We start from the raw sequence: 16,192 nt of genomic DNA on the forward strand, positions 1-16,192 counted from the left end.
ATTTGGACTTAGCAAAAGTGACATATCACTCACTATTACTGTAAGTAACGCACATTTTTTTGGATTATTAACTAGGCTGCTTGCTAACATTTCTCTGCTTTGAGACACGTCTTCGTAGTCTAGAGTTGCATTTTTTTTAATTTGCAATTTCAGACCTCTATCACTTGAATGGATATGATTTTAACTGCTGAATGTTCCATTGCAGCCTTTGGCGAAAACAGCAAGTTTGAAAGACTGGAACTGTCACACTTGGAAGCCATAGAGGAAGGATTCATTTTATTTATGAAAGAAGAATTAAAACTTAGCTTGTATCCAGCCTGCACACTTGCTTCCTGTGTCATAATTATTTAAAACTCCTGTATAATACTTTTTACCTTTTATTGTAAATAAAGAACTTGGATTTATATAGTTTTCACTTCCTCAAAATGTCCCAAAATGCATCACAACCAATGTAAATAGCCCACTGATGCTCTCTATCTAGGCTCATGTATGAAGCTTGGCCATTTAGGTAAGATGCAAGAGGATCACCATCAGTGGAGCTATCATTATGAGGAGTGAAAATAATCACAATTATCATAACTTACTACAAGCATTCCTGTAAAATATCCAACATAAGCTCTTCAAGCACTCAAATCATAGTAATTGGAAAGCAGATATCAAGCATACTGCAATTCAACAGTTAAATTATTATTCTGAGAGCTGCTTCATAATTAGCATGTAATACTTGGGACATGTTACATTAGGTGTTTCATTTGAAACGAAATGCAGAAGTTCAGTTCACTTGTAAGAGTTTGGTACCTTTTTGTGTTGTATAGTGTTGAATATTTTTGCGTGCTCTTTCATGACTATCAAAGAACATAACATAAGAACATAAGAAATAGGAGCAGGAGTAGGCCTCCTGGCCCCTCGAGCCTGCTCTGCCATTTAATAAGATCATGGACTCAGCTCCTGTAAAGCTTGTTGTCTTTAAAAGAAAGACTTGCATTTTTGTAGCCATTGTCATGTCTCGCATATCTGAAAGCACTTCATGCATGATGAATTTGTTGAAATTGCTGTATGTAGCAGCCATTTTGGGCAACATAGGATTCCACAAATGGCAATGAGAGGAACGGCCAATTTAATCTGTTTTTGATGAATAGGGTTGAGGGAAGAATGTTGGCCAGAGCTCTGAGCTCTCTAAATAGTACTGGAGAATCTTAAAAGCCTGCTTGAATAGGCAGACAAGACCATGATTTAATGTTGCGTCCAAAGGATAGTGCCTCTGGCAAGCAACATTATTTTCACTGCAGTTAATGTCACAGGAAAAATATTACAAATGCCCTTAAAATAAACTTTCTTCTATAGGGAGTCTTTGTGATAGCCAGTAGAACATATTTGCTTAAATGTCATGTATCTCTCTTTTTTTTAATCCATGTACAGGTAATATCATCTCCAAAATATGCCTGTGGTAACTGGTATAGATCTAGATGCAAATGGCTACACAAACAGAAGATTCTGGATAAATAATTTCTTGCCACTGAAGGAGGTACCTTGGGTACATTTCAAAATCTGCTGCAAGTGTCGAGTCTGTGCATTGGCATGAATCGTTATACCACTATGAAACAACTTGGGGATGGAACATATGGCTCCGTTCTCATGGGAAGAAGCATAGATTCAGGAGAGCTAGTTGCCATTAAAAAGTAAGTGATTTTCATTTGATTTAAATACTTGTGTCCTTGTCTCTCCTAGTTTTCAACAGCTGCTCCAAAGGCACGCCTTTTCTTGAACATCGGGTATGCTGCACTGCAAATTGTGCCTCCATGTAAAGTGGTTTCCTGTTCACATCGCTGTAAATGTGAAAGTTCAGTCTGCCTCCAGAGCAAAGCAGAATGAGACACCCTCCTTCAAGGTTACATGCTGACCCTATTTACAGTATGACTAGTGTTGCAACAAAACTGCTATGCACTGATGCTGTAGTTGTGGTGCAGTGCCATTCTTGGAAATTGTGGAAGTGACTTGTTCCAGCTCCTTAGCTAAGCCATTCTTTAGCCAAGGGGTACATAATTTTGGCCCATAATGACATGCTCCCCTTGGTAACTTCGTCTGACTGTACAACCAAGATCATTGAAATCATTAAATAGAAACTTGCTATCAATGCATGATACCAAATTGTCACCGTAGGACATTGTTGTATTAAAAGGCAGTTCAAAAAAATGTAAGGTGACGCTCTCAAATCAGGATGTTCTCTTTTCTCTTCTAACTATTCTCCACCACCACCTCCCCTCCTCAGTCATCAACCCAAAATACTGCCCTTTTTCAGTCAAGTACAGTGACTTAGGAAATGCAGATGGGTGAGAACATGTAGTTACAGTCCCTTCAACCTTCCAACATAGAAAACACTGGCCTGACATGAGTATGAACATTGCTCTAATTTTAATTGATGTAAACTTAAAAAAAATCTGGAAGCAGATTAACTATTACCAAATCAATCAAATCTTACTGAAAGCGACCAAAATAATAGTTGCATCGTTCTTCCTTCCGCATCCTAAATACACCATCGGAGAATAGCCTATGTTCCAGGGAGATGGGGACGCACGAGCGTGCACACAGACACACACACCCCACCCCCCAGGCCCTGATCTTTTATATAAGTGAAATAGAAAACACTGTTGCACTGCCTAATTGCAATATTTTGTACCTGCTAGTCCAATAGATTCTCGGGCGTGCCAAGCAAGGTTACATTCCGATGTTGTAGTGAGGATGTATATCATTAGGAAGATTCAGGGTGGATAATATATCTTATTACATTCCAGCATTCTTCACATACTACAAGAATAATTCCAATTGATGACAGAAAGTCATTGAGAATATGGGCCCTTAGGATATTTTTGTCCTGATAGTACCGACATAAAAAGGCACCTCCTGTAGGTTGGTGTGTCTTATCCAGGTGTGTAATGTTTGTTCTGTGAAGTGAGGACTTAACTTTAATATGTTCTTATTAATTAAACTTCAGAATCATTCAGTCCTTAACATTGAACAAAACTATGATGCTCTTGTTCACTTATAGTATGTGGACACAAACGGTCTCCCGTGCCACCACTCCTGGCATGATATGCATACACTTTGACCAGGCCTCTCTGGCTATATTCACATCGGAGAACCCATGAAGTTCATGTCCTCAAACAACCTCAGGCCAGTTGTTGGGGATTTATATTTATCTTAAAGAAAAGTGGTGAAACGTTCTTGCATTATTTATTCTCTTTTATTTAAAAAAAAATACTTTGTTATTATGAACCAGGCCTGTGTTTCTTTTTTTTACATGTAAATGTCAACAATGCTTCCTATTAAAGTCAGCAAAAAATGAATGCACAACATGGTTGCCATTTGTTTAATTTACATTTTTCTTAAATAGAATGAAGAGGAAGTTCTATTCTTGGGATGAATGCATGAATCTCAGAGAAGTCAAGGTATTTCTACATTTTTTACTGATGGCTTGATTTATCTGCACATTTTATTTTGTCTGAGATTATTGCATTCAAACATATTTTCTCTTTAGACCATTTGAGTTGTTTATCATGATCCCACAAGTCACTCATAAAAATCTGTATTATATTGCTATAAATATTTAGATGGTCAAGAGTTTCTTAACCTTTTTCACATCCCGTTGAGACTTATCTCCCCTTTTTTCCCCACCCCTGTTCAACATTACACTATTCTCTCTCCTTCCCAACCCCAGTACTCCTGTACTGCTCCCTTCCAGTTTCATACTGGCAATGTATTCTTCACCTGTCCTACCTCCAATTTAATGGTGGTACTCTTCTCTTCCTGAGCAGTACTGGCAGCTACTACCCTCCTACATGAATGCACACTGCTGCTCAGTCTGGGTTCCTGATAAAGTAAGATTCCCTCCCCCACCACGACTGGGTAGCCCTGGATCCATATTGCAGGATGTAGTTTGGGTACCCCTACAGTACAGAAACGTTTACACTTCGTCTTCCTTGCTCAGAAATGTCACAACAACTTGCATTTCTTTACATTCAACGAGATGTCTCTGAGTACTATGTGGGACTATAGGAAATAAGTGAAGGACACTCGGCAGGAAGGGAAAAGGGAAGCAAGGGATTAGGATAAGGTGAATGCATGAGGTGATTAGGTGGAGGGCTGGGTCAGGGAGTTTGAGGGTCATCATCATGAGCAGTCCCTCGAAATCGCGGAAGACTTGCTTCCACTCCGTGAGTTTTCAGGTGACTACAGTCCAATTTGGGAATTATAGTCTCTGTCTCAGGTGGGACAGACAGTCATTGAAGGAAAGGGTGGGTGGGGAGTCTAGTTTGCCGCACGCTCCTTCCACTGCCTGCACTTGTTTTCTATGTGCTCTTGACGACGAGACTCGGTGGTCAGTGGATGTTCTTCCTCCACTTAGGGTGGTCTTTGGCCAGGAACTCCCAGGTGTTGGTGGCGATGTTGCACTTTATCAAGGAGGCTTTGAGGGTATATTGACTGAAGTGCAACTTCCATTAGTGGAGGGAGCAGGGAATGGAAATGTAGCTTGGTGTCTGAGGAGCAGAGGTTGTGCACAGCGATAATATGATTGCAGAAGATACAAGAATTGGGTTGAGGGGGCAAGATAATGGAAGGATTTAAAGGCAAATAATAAACTCCGATAGCACTGAAAGATAAAATTTGGGACCAGTACTTTAAATTGGAGGTCAAGTTCTAGTGGCTTCACACCAAATTTATTTTTCAAAGTTTGGATCAGACTATGAGATTGACTGAAATCAGATTTCCAAAATGCAGCAAGTTCAAATGACGTAAGCATGAATGTTCACAAAGTTGGTTTTTCATTAGTACTAGTTTGAACATATAACAGTATACCATGGCAACGTACTCTGTCAATTATCTCTCCTTCCCAACTCCTTCCATTGCAACATATACCTTTTAATACAACCCAGCACAGCTGCTGTGCACATCTGCCATTTACTGTTGAAACTTATTTGTGAAAGTATAAGAAAAAATTCAGTTGGGCAACTTCACTCATAACAGAACAGATTGTTACTGGGGCAGCTCTGTTCCATCCCTTCTAAGTTTAAAATATTCAAAGAAAAGTTCACGAGTGATACACTATATTTTATTCAAATTTTGACTCGGCTTGCTGAGCTGTGGGAAAAAACCCTCATTTTTTTGTAAATATCATGGCGTCAATTTTAAACCCCCGCCACCCCCCGGATGGGCGGGGAGGGTTGGGTTAAAATATTGGGATCAAGCATTCCTGGCCGTTTTAAATTTTTACTGTTCCTAATCAAGCCATCGGACGTTTGCAGAAGACAGGCCAGGGCCTAGTAAACATTCAAAAGTTGCGGCCCGATGATGTCATCGGTACCATGACTGATCTTAATGTTGAGTCAGAGGGAGGCCTGCACAGTGTGAAACCTGACAGCCAAACCATAGCGGGTGAAGCAGACTGGCCAGAAGAGGCCCAGTTACGTTTTGCAACTTTGCCTGCTTTTTAAGCTCCTTGTGGGCTAGTAGGAGCAGAAGTGCTTCCCCAGGCCTCACGTGGAGGCCATTCCAGCTCCGATTGCAGCCCCGAAGATGCTGCAGCCCAGGTGTTGCTGGTTCCCTCCTGATCACGTCCCGGAGTTTTCCCCTCCCCCACTAACTGCCAGGGACCATACCCACAGGTCCCTGGCAACTTCCTCCTGCCATTAATTTCCGCACAGCAATCAGCTCTCAATCTGGTCAACTGTCAGGTGTGAGTCCGCACAAAGTTATTTAAAGGAATTATTTAAATAAGATAGGTAAGGCTTCCAAGTCTCCAGGTTCTTCGCCCGCTACAGGGTCCCCTCTAACCCTCCCCATTAATATGTTATGTTAAATTGTCATATCACATTCTGAATAGAATTCAAGCCTTAATTTAGCCTGAATCTTATTATGTCATTCTAGTCACTGAAGAAATTAAGCCATGCGAACGTAATCAAGCTGAAAGAAGTTGTAAGAGAAAATGATCACCTGTATTTTGTGTTTGAATATATGAAGGAAAATCTCTATCAGCTGATGAAGGACAGGTAATACAGGGCTTAATAATGTCTCATTACCAAATCCAGTCATATGCACATGAAATAAGGTTGGAAAAGCTGCTAACAGAGGAGGTTTTATTGTTGAATATGCTGGACATTTAAAACTTCACATAATCTGAGAGCTGGTAATGTTAATATTTCCGGTAAAAAAAATTACTGAAAAAGCAGGAGAGCAGCTAAGTTAATGTTTCATAAGTAAAATGTAATTCTTAATTCATTCCGTAGTGCCGCACTCCCTAATTTAAAAACAATATTTATAATTATTAAAGTAAAAATGCATCATTTACATAAAATGCATACCATTGGTAACTGCCAGTTTAAGTCCAATTAAATACTACTGTACAAATGATACAAAAGTTGTACAAAACTCTTTACAGAAAGTTTTGAGGGACTGCATAACATTGGGTTAGCATACCTTTTGCCTCCAAAACATGGGTTTCAAATCCATTCAACCACAATACTGTCATTTTACATAGCGCCCTTAACATAGTAAAATTTCATGAGCATTATCAAACAATAATTTGACACTAAGATATTAGCACAGGTCACCAAAAGCTTGGTCAACGAGGTAGGTTTTAAGGAGCTTCTTTAAGGAGGGGAGAAAGGTTGAAGAGGTTCATGGAGGGAATTCCAGAATTTAGGGCCCAGGCAGCTGAAAGCTCAGCTACCAATGATGGGGCAATGGACATCAGGGATGCTCAAGAGGCCAGAATAGGAGGAGCACAGTGATACTGAAGTTCGTTGAGTTAGCTGATCACATAAGGGTGACACTAAGGGTTCAACAATTGGTCTTAGCACCCCAGTTTGAGATGTAGCAAAAATAGCCCAAGTGTCTGCTTTTGACTGCAATCCTGGAACTCTTGAGTCTACATGTGTCAATGTCAACTGAGGACAGGCTCGGCCTGGTTTGTGATGCTCCTATTCCCCATCCCTATTAAGCAGTCTGGAGACACATTCTGTTAATGTAAATAATGGTCACTTGGATGAGGTACCGGAGGACTGTAGATCTGTAGCCTAACACGAACATCGTCAGGATAGATGGAACAAAAAGCTGCAAGGAATGCTGTTGTGGAAAATGGCAAATTACAGTTGGAGGTACTGTTCTGATGTTTGGGGCAAAGACATATTGGTGTGTTGAGAGTTTTCCTCTGTAGCTAGTCGTGTTGCACTGACCTAGTCCGGGGGCCGCGCAGACTGCTGGAATCGTGTCGGCATACCACTCCAGGGAGCAGCATGTGCTGGAGCAGGTGAGCGACAGCAGTGAAGAAGGCGACTGGATTTGACGTAACCAAGATCCAGGTCGATGATTGGAGTGTGGGCAGATACACAGGAGCGGCGAGAGATTGTAGAGGGACGTGATTGGGGCCCAGGGGAGGCGTGAGTTTGGGGTCCAGAAGTGGTGAGGGGCCCAGGGGCAACACGGGCCAGCCCACACTGCGATATGTGTACGCACTAGGTCCGTACAGCAGAACTGGTCTCCAGTCATCTTGGTTAATCCTTGCCATTGGACCAAGACCTTGCTCTGTCAATCCTGTGTAGTGGCTGGTGTGCAACGGTCACCACATGTTTATAAAAAAAAAAATCCAGGCACAGGCATCTTCCACCCTTCAAGATTTCGTTTGGGATCTGTAATATTAGGTCCTTCATTGAAACACCTGTGAACTTTTTGGCGTGGAAGCAAGTCATCCCCAATTCGAGGGACTGCCTGTAATGATGACTGACCTTGGATTGCTTGATACTAATCCCTGAAATGGATTATATCTCTGGATAATTATTCCATTCCTCAGCAGCGATATCCCTTGCCTTGATGGGAACAACAATTCATCAAAAAATGCATGTAAAGTTTTGCACAGGCTTAGTGTTAAGCCATCACAAAACTCTCTTCATATTGGTATGCTAGACCAAGACTAGTACATTTAATAACAAACCAGTGAACAGAGGTTTGTGTGTTCATGCTTTTGTATTCACAGAACAATGACTAGTCAGCTACTCTGTAATGTTAATTTTGAGTCCTTACTGATGAGTTATGTAATGCTTCTGACACAACAGCCATTGTTTCTTGCACACATTTGGAAAACCATGCAGCCAATAATGTTAAACAGTAGGGCTGTTGTATTTTGATTTTTTTTTTAAACTAGGAAACATCACTTTCTGGTTGCACTGCCTTTTGTTATCTTGTATATAATGGAGAAGGGGTGGAATATAGTTTATAATTTAAAAAAAAAACCATAGTAAACAATCCTTCAAACTGGATTCCTTTTTTATATCCACACACAAACTTTTAGTTGGGTAAGAGAAATCATCAAGCTGGACCATTGAGTCTAGTTTGTAGTTGTCTGCCAAATGCATTGTGATTCTTGTGTTTTCCATCAAAACTTTGGAAAAGTTCTTATTTATAGAACTACATTGGCTCAGTTGTTGCCGCAACAATTAAGCATTTTGGTCTACAATGAATTCCCTGTTGGACTCTATCTTGCTAGACAATACAGACAAGGTTAAAATTAGGTATGCTTAGCTGATTCATTTAAGCTATAGTGCATTCTCTTAATAGTCTGTTAGGCTATAGGCTACTACATAAGTATTAATGTACATCTGTAGGTTCTGTGGAGTAAAAGGTAGTTTAATAAGAGCAGAACCACAGCATTATTCTGTTCAGTGTCTGTAATAGCTGTCTGGATAAGTTTGGAATTGACAAATTGATCAAGTAAGTCCATTCAATTGCAAGCCTCGTGGAGCTGTTTACAGTTCATTTTTGACAGTTGCATTTGTGTAGGTGCAGTTTTGAGACCAATAAATGCCTGAGCCCCTAATAAGATTTAGAAATATTTTTTAATTCATTTTCTTCCGGGAATCTGTTTTTATATTTAAAAAAAAAAAAAATTGGAATTGATCTTGGAAGTCTAACTCCAGCGAAGGTTAAGATTCAATTTGCTGGATCTGGCCACGCCCCAAACTGGCCATGGCCCCAGGTCTGAATTACGAGATTCTGACGATTGCACTGGTTCAGGAAGGCTCTTCAAATTACACTCATTTTCTAAGGCACACAGGCGTGAGTAAAAAAAAAATGCAATTTACTAAAAAACTGACTAGTGCATACCAATGAAACTATTAAATGGTTTAGTATAGTTTTTTAAAGTCGTTTTCAGTGGACGACTGGACACTTATTCAAAGTGTTTATATTTAGTGATAAACCAATTTTCAGCTTTATTAATGGGCTAGAATTTTCCTAACCTGCTTTTCTGCCGCTCTCACGCGAGGTACGTCGTCCTTGTCTGCCTCCAAGCGCGCCGAAAAAAGAAGTCGGTATTCGGGTCGCTCCCCAGCCTCTCTTTGGTCATGGCGCAGCGTGGCCCCATGGATTGGGGGCGGAGTCAGGTCCCAGCGCTGAAAAAAGTGCTGGGACCTCTGCACATGCACGCTAGAGTCTGCGCGCGTGTGCAGTAGCTCCTGGCAGGCCGTTTCTGCAAGCGCACACTGCAGCCTATGTGGAAGGCGCCCGAAGCAAGCTGCCCCTAGCCCTGGCCGAATGGGTTCCCTCATTGGTGGCCCGCTGCATTCCCTAAGGTAGAACTTCTATTTTTTATTATTTACTGATTTTGGTGCTTAAGGTGCAGGATTGCTTATTACTTTTTGTGCTTTGTTTGGTGCTTGATGGTGCTTTAAATATAGTTACTTGCGCCAATTCCTTAACTCTAGGTAAGGTTTTTCTGTGCTGACAGAAGTGGCAACATACGCTGGCCTAAGTTAGTTTAGAGCAACTATTTGCTGACCAAACACCTAAAATAGGGGTAAGAGGCTGGGAACACCCCCTTTTGGGGGAAAAAAAACTGAACTTCAAAAAAACCTAACTAACTCACTTACACTGGCGCAAATTAAACATGGCCAGAATTGCAACTAAAAAGATAGTCCAGAAAAATCAAGTTGCTCCAGAAAAAAAGAGCCACACCTGGGGAAATTTAGGCCCTAAAACTGCACCGGGTTACCACACTTAAATACATCAAAACACTTTTTAATGAAAAGAGGGAAAAAAGAAACAAAAGTGTTTTATTACATTGCCTGATTACACTGATTCATTGAAGATTTTATGTTTGTCATTATGCAAATTAATTTTATCAGAAACTTGAACTGTAACCTAACCAGTGCAATTTCGAGCGCAATTTCCCGATTGTACCCAAAGCGCAAACTCTCCCTCTTAATGTTTAATAAACGTGTATAATAGTTTAGAGCTTGAGCCACGGTCTGATAGAGCATATGTTCCAACACCGACAATAGATAAGATCATTACTTGACTGCATGTGATATATTCCATTAAGTTGGGGTAGAATGACAAAAGTTCTTTGTTCGACCACTGGGTCTTTCTACATTTGCCTAGATATCAGGCAGCTAAAGACATGTCCTGGTTCAGGGGATATTTGAAGTCCAATACAGGAAGCAGTTGCTGTGTACACTATCTAAGTGGAACTGAGTCATATGGAACCTCGAACTGCCAGATCGATACCTGGTCTGTGCTGATCTAGCTAATCTCACCCAGGGTGCTTTTTTTTAATGTGTTCCTGGGATGTGGGCATCGCTGGCAAAGCCAGCATTTGTTGCCCATTCCTAATTGCCCTTGACAAGATGCTGGTGAGCCGCTGCCTTGAGCCGCTGCAGTCTGTGTGGTGAAGGTACTCTCTGTGCTGGAAGAGAGGGAGTTCCAGAATTTTGACCCAGTGATTATGAAGTAACAGTGATGTATTTCCAAGTCAGGATGGTGTGAGACTTGGAGGTGATGGTGTTCCCATGCGCCTGCTGCCCTTGTCCTCCTAGGTGGTAGAGGTTGTGGGCTTGGGAGGTGCTGTCGAAGAAGCCTTGGGAGTTGCTACAGTGAGTCTTGTAGGTGGTACTCACTGCAGCCATGGTGCGCTGGTGGTGGTGGGAGTGAATGTTTAAGGTGGGGAGCTGAGTGAGCATCGGTGAGAAGGTTATTGGTGAGTGAGTGCACTGTAGACAAAACCTTCCATCACTTTGCTGATGAGGATCATTAAATTGATGGATTTGTTTTTTTTTTGTGGACAGGACAGACCTGGGCAGTTTTCCACATTATCAGGTAGATGCCAGTGTTCTAGCTGTACTGAAATAACTTGGCTGGAGGCGCAGCTAGTTCTGGAGCACAAGTCTTCAACACGACAGTCGGGATATTGTTCAAGCTGCTGCTTTGTCCTGGATAGTATTGAACTTCTTGTGTTGTTGGAGCTGCACTCATCCAAGCAAGTGGAGAGTATTCCATCACACTCCTGACTTGTGCCTTGTAGATGGTGGAAAGGCTTTGGGGAGTCAGGAGGTGAGACACTTGCTGCAGAATACCCAGCCTCTGACCTACTCTTGTAGCCACAGTATTTATGTGGCTGGTCCAGTTGAGTTTCTGGTCAATGGTGACCTCCAGGATATTGATGTTGGGGGATTTGGTGATGGTAATGTCGTTGAATGTCAGGGAGCGGTGGTTAGATGGTTTCTTGTTGGAGATTGTCATTGACTGGCACTTGTGTGGCGCAAATGTTACTTGCCACTTATCAGCCCAAGCCTGAATGTTGTCCAGGTCTTGCTGCATGTGTTAATGGACTGCTTAATTATCTGAGGAGTTGCGAATGAACACTGCAATCATCAGCGAACATCCCCACTTCTGACCTTGTGGTTGAGGGAAGGTCATTGATGAAACAGCTGAAAATGGTTGGGCCTGGGACACTGCCCTGAGAAACTCCTGCAGTGATGTTCTGGGGCTGGGATGATTGACCTCCAACTACCACAACTATCTTCCTTTGTGCGAGGTATGACTCCAGCCAATGGAGAGTCTTTCCCTGATTTCCATTGACTTTGGTCAAATGCTGCCTTGATGTCGAGAGCAGTCACTCTCGCCTCGCGTCACCTCTGAAATTCAGCTCTTTTATCCATGTTTGGACCATGGCTGTAATGAGGTCTGTAGCTGAGTGAGCATCGGTGAAAAGGTTATTGGTGAGTGCGTGCACTGTGGACAAAACCTTCCATTACTTTGCAGATGTGGATCATTAAATTGATGGGGCGGTAATTGGATGGATTGGATTTGTCCTGTGTTTTTTTTTGTGGACAGGACATACATGGGCAGTTTTCCACATAATCAGGTAGATGCCAGTGTTCTAGCTGTACTGGAATAACTTGGCTGGAGGCGTGGCTAGTTCTGGAGCACATGTCTTCACTACGACAGCCGGGATATTGTCGGGGCCCATAGCCTTTCAATGCGCTCAGCAATTTCTTGATATTACGTACTACTGGGGAACTGTAATTGACTTTATTTCCAAATAAGTTAGAAAGAGGGGGGTTCAACTTCCTGATTATTACATAGTGTCTTATCCTGGAAAGTGCATATGTATGGACAACAGGCAAGGGGGAAAGAACAACTGACTGTGGGATCTGGGATCAAAATAACATGTTGATGTTATTGTCTAGACTCTTGGGTGACGATGGTCGATTGGGCAAGATGAAGCGTGGGTGTGTTTGTTGCACTATATCCCAGCTAGTGTTGGTACTCTCAGGAGAAATGCATAGAAAATTTAAGTTGGAAAAATAATTGTTGTTACAGATTGGGAGAGAAATCATGGTATGACAACCTTTTCAATTCTGTGCCATTTTTGTTTTGATGGTTTAGAATTTAACTTCGAGCTTTAATATTCCTAAATCGATTCCTAAATTACTAGCTCAACTTAAATTCTGATAGCCATGCTTTTAAAAGCCACTTGATGGGACCTCGGGTTGTTCAAAAAAAAGTTTCTGAAACTCTGACTAGCACCTAAAACTATTTTACTTTTTTGAAATATATGGAGAAATTAGTGAGTTGAGAATTGTATAGTGGTTCTGAACATGTATTCACTGGGAAAAATTTGGATATTTGCAGATACAACGCTTGTACTGTATTTTGAAAACCACAAACATTTGCAACAGTCGTGAACAGGTTGTAAATAAGATCATCTAATTATAGTAATCTGTGCATCAACCTTGTGTGTATTGATCAGTTATAACACTATTGTTTTTGTCGTACATGCAGCATATTAAATGTTATGTTATATATTTTAATTACTGTAAAATTTTGTTTAACCCATTTACTCTGCTCTGAGCCAATGAAATGTATTGTAACTGATTACAGAGTAACACTTGAAATCATAAGTGACATCAGATAATCCTGGATTTGTTGAAACTTATGACTGATTCTTATTTATAGAAACCGACTGTTTCCAGAATCGTCCATTAGAAATATCATGTACCAGATACTTCAAGGATTAGCTTTTATCCATAAACATGGTAGGTGTTCAAAACTATTTGAGGAGAAAAGTGTCCATGCAATTAAAGAATATGTTTTTAGCTTTTGTAACAAAACAAATTTTTAATGGGAAAAAAAGAATCTATCTTAAAAATGCAGTCAGTCTGCCCATTGCTGAAGCCTAGTTTGTGGGATCTGATTTGGGGAAAATGTCATTGCTCACCCTCTTTGAACTTGAACCATTTCCTTCTGCACCTGCACTGAACTCTGCTGACACATTGATGCACTTCTTCCAACACACACCAGGTGTCCTGCACAAGTTCTTACTATCTTGCACTATAAACATTGGACGGTTGTTGCAGGTTGAACAAAACACAGGCCACCAGCATTTCAAAAACAATTGGAGCTCTCTTATTCTGTCAGCTGCAAAACAACTTAATCATTCAATACCAATTCGTTATTATTCTTTTTATGGGCCCAAGTTTTGGGCCGCGCCTAGTACGGCGCAGCCCCGACCTGGACGCCCGTTTTTCGCGCCACAAAGTGCGCCTAAAAAAAACTTACAGATTCTCCGGCTCTCTGCTAGTCCTCTGGAGCTGGGCGCGGCGCAGCACGAGCAGCGCCGGGACCTCTGCACATGCGCGCTACAGTGGGCGCGCATGTGCAGTAGCTCCAGGCGCCCAAAACTGTGTGGGAGGGGTCTGAAGCACGCAGCCCCTAGCCCTGGCCGAATGGCCTCACTGGAGCTGCGTGCATAAGGCTGCCTCCCACGCCCAGCTCCTGCTTCCTCCCGACCCGACTCGACTCCCGCTTCTCTCTTTTCCCCTACCCTCCCCCCCCCCTGCCCACGGACCGGACCCGACCCCCCTGGACTGGTCCCGACCAGCGCTCCCCTCCCACCCGACCTGACCTCCCTCTCCCTCCTTCCCCCCCCCCCCCCGACCCGAACCGAACCGAACCGACTGACCTCCCACCACCCCCCCGACCCGACCCGCGCTCCCCCCGCCCCATCCCACATGAACTCTCTTTCCCTCCCGATCCCCGACCCCGACCCATGCTCCCCCCCGACCCGACCCGCGTTCCCGAACCCAGACCCCGGACCCGACCCAACGCCACCTCCCTGTAAATCTGGTGCTGGGGACGGGCCCTGCCCGAAGTCTTGGGCCTGGCCGGGCCCGGCCCGTTCAGCCTCTCTCCTTTCCCCCCCGCCTTTCTCCTTTTTATCCCCCCCGCCTTTCTCCTTTTTACCCCCCCTTCTCCTTCCCCCCCCCCTCCCCTTCTCCTTCCCCCCCCCCCTCCCCTTCTCCTTCCCCCCCCCCTCCCCTTCTCCTTCCCCCCCCCTCCCCTTCTCCTTCCCCCCCCCCCCTTCTCCTTCCCCCCCTCCCCTTCTCATTTCCCTCCCTTCCCTTCTCATTCCCTCCTTTCCCCCCCTCTCCCTTCTCCGACCCCGCCCCTCCCCTCCCCTCCCTCTCCCCTCCCTCCCCTTCTCCTTCCTTCCCCCCTCCCCTTCTCCTTCCTTCCCCCCCCTCCCCTTCTCCTTCCTTCCCCCCCTCCCCTTCTCCTTCCTTCCCCCCCCTCCCCTTCTCCTTCCTTCCCCCCCCCTCCCCTTCTCCTTCCTTCCCCCCCCCTCCCCTTCTCCTTCCTTCCCCCCCCCTCCCCTTCTCCTTCCTTCCCCCCCCCTCCCCTTCTCCTTCCTTCCCCCCCCCTCCCCTTCTCCTTCCTTCCCCCCCTCCCCTTCTCCTTCCTTCCCTTCTCCTTCCTTCCCCCCCCTCCCCTTCTCCTTCCTTCCCCCCCCTCCCCTTCTCCTTCCTTCCCCCCCCTCCCCTTCTCCTTCCTTCCCCCCCCTTCTCCTTCCTTCCCCCCCTCCCCTCCCCTTCTCCTTCCTTCCCCCCCTCCCCTCCCCTTCTCCTTCCTTCCCCCCCCTCCCCTCCCCTTCTCTTTCCTTCCCCCCCCTCCCCTTCTCCTTCCTTCCCCCCCCTCCCCCCCTCCCCTTCTTCCTTCCTTCCTTCCCTCCCTCCCCTCCCCTTCTCCTTCCTTCCTTCCCTCCCTCCCCTCCCCTTCTCCTTCCTTCCCCTTCCCTTCTCCTTCCTTCCCCTTCTCCTTCCTTCCCCTTCTCCTTCCTTCCCCCCCTCCCCTTCTCCTTCCTTCCCACCCTCCCCTTCTCCTTCCTCCCCCCCCTTCTCCTTCCTTCCCCCCCTCCCCTTCTCCTTCCTTCCCCCGCTCCTCTTCTCCCTCCTTCCCCCCCCTCCCCTCCCCTTCTCCCTCCGTCCCCCCCTCCCCTTCTCCCTCCGTCCCCCCCTCCCCTTCTCCCTCCGTCCCCCCCTCCCCTTCTCCCTCCGTCCCCCCCTCCCCTTCTCCCTCCGTCCCCCCCTCCCCTTCTCCCTCCGTCCCCCCCTCCCCTTCTCCCTCCGTCCCCCCTCCCCTTCTCCCTCCGTCCCCCCCTCCCCTTCTCCCTCCGTCCCCCCCTCCCCTTCTCCCTCCGTCCCCCCCTCCCCTTCTCCCTCCTTCCCCCCCCTCCCCTTCTCCCTCCTTCCCCCCCCTCCCCTTCTCCTTCCTTCCCCCCTCCCCTTCTCCTTCCTTCCCACCCCTCCCCTTCTCCTTCCTTCCCCCCCTCCCCTTCTCCTTCCTTCCCCCCCCTCCCCTCCCCTTCTCCTTCCTTCCCCCCCCTCCCCTTCTCCTTCCTTCTCCCCCCCCTCCCCTCCCCTTCTCCTTCCTTCCCCCCTTCTCCTTCCTTCCCTCCTCCCCTCCCCTTCTCCTTCCTTCCCCCCCCTCCCCTCTCCTCCCCTTCTTCCTTCCTTCCTTCCTTCCTTCCTTCCCTCCCTCCCCTCCCCTTCTCCTTCCTTTCCCCTTCTCCTTCCTTCCCCCCTCC

At 45.1% G+C, this 16,192-nt stretch overlaps 1 protein-coding gene across 5 annotated transcripts in view; it reads left to right on the forward strand.

Moving 5' to 3' along the window:
• The window catches only part of mak (male germ cell-associated kinase), a 99,077-nt gene that overhangs the window by 39,447 nt on the left and 43,438 nt on the right, over nucleotides 1-16,192 (forward strand). For 3 of the 5 annotated variants that reach the window (XM_070884899.1, XM_070884898.1, XM_070884900.1), the window contains 4 exons: nucleotides 1,420-1,679; nucleotides 3,392-3,446; nucleotides 5,923-6,044; nucleotides 13,285-13,364. In XM_070884899.1, coding sequence (XP_070741000.1) covers nucleotides 1,579-1,679; nucleotides 3,392-3,446; nucleotides 5,923-6,044; nucleotides 13,285-13,364 — 358 coding nt within the window. In that variant the 5' untranslated portion in view covers nucleotides 1,420-1,578. Of the gene's footprint in view, nucleotides 1-1,419; nucleotides 1,680-3,391; nucleotides 3,447-5,922; nucleotides 6,045-12,286; nucleotides 12,558-13,284; nucleotides 13,365-16,192 lie in introns of those variants that run through there. The other 2 variants (XM_070884902.1, XM_070884901.1) reach the window with 2 other exon arrangements.

Source organism: Pristiophorus japonicus, chromosome 7 (genome assembly GCF_044704955.1).
Source record: "Pristiophorus japonicus isolate sPriJap1 chromosome 7, sPriJap1.hap1, whole genome shotgun sequence".
NCBI lineage: Eukaryota > Metazoa > Chordata > Chondrichthyes > Pristiophoridae > Pristiophorus > Pristiophorus japonicus.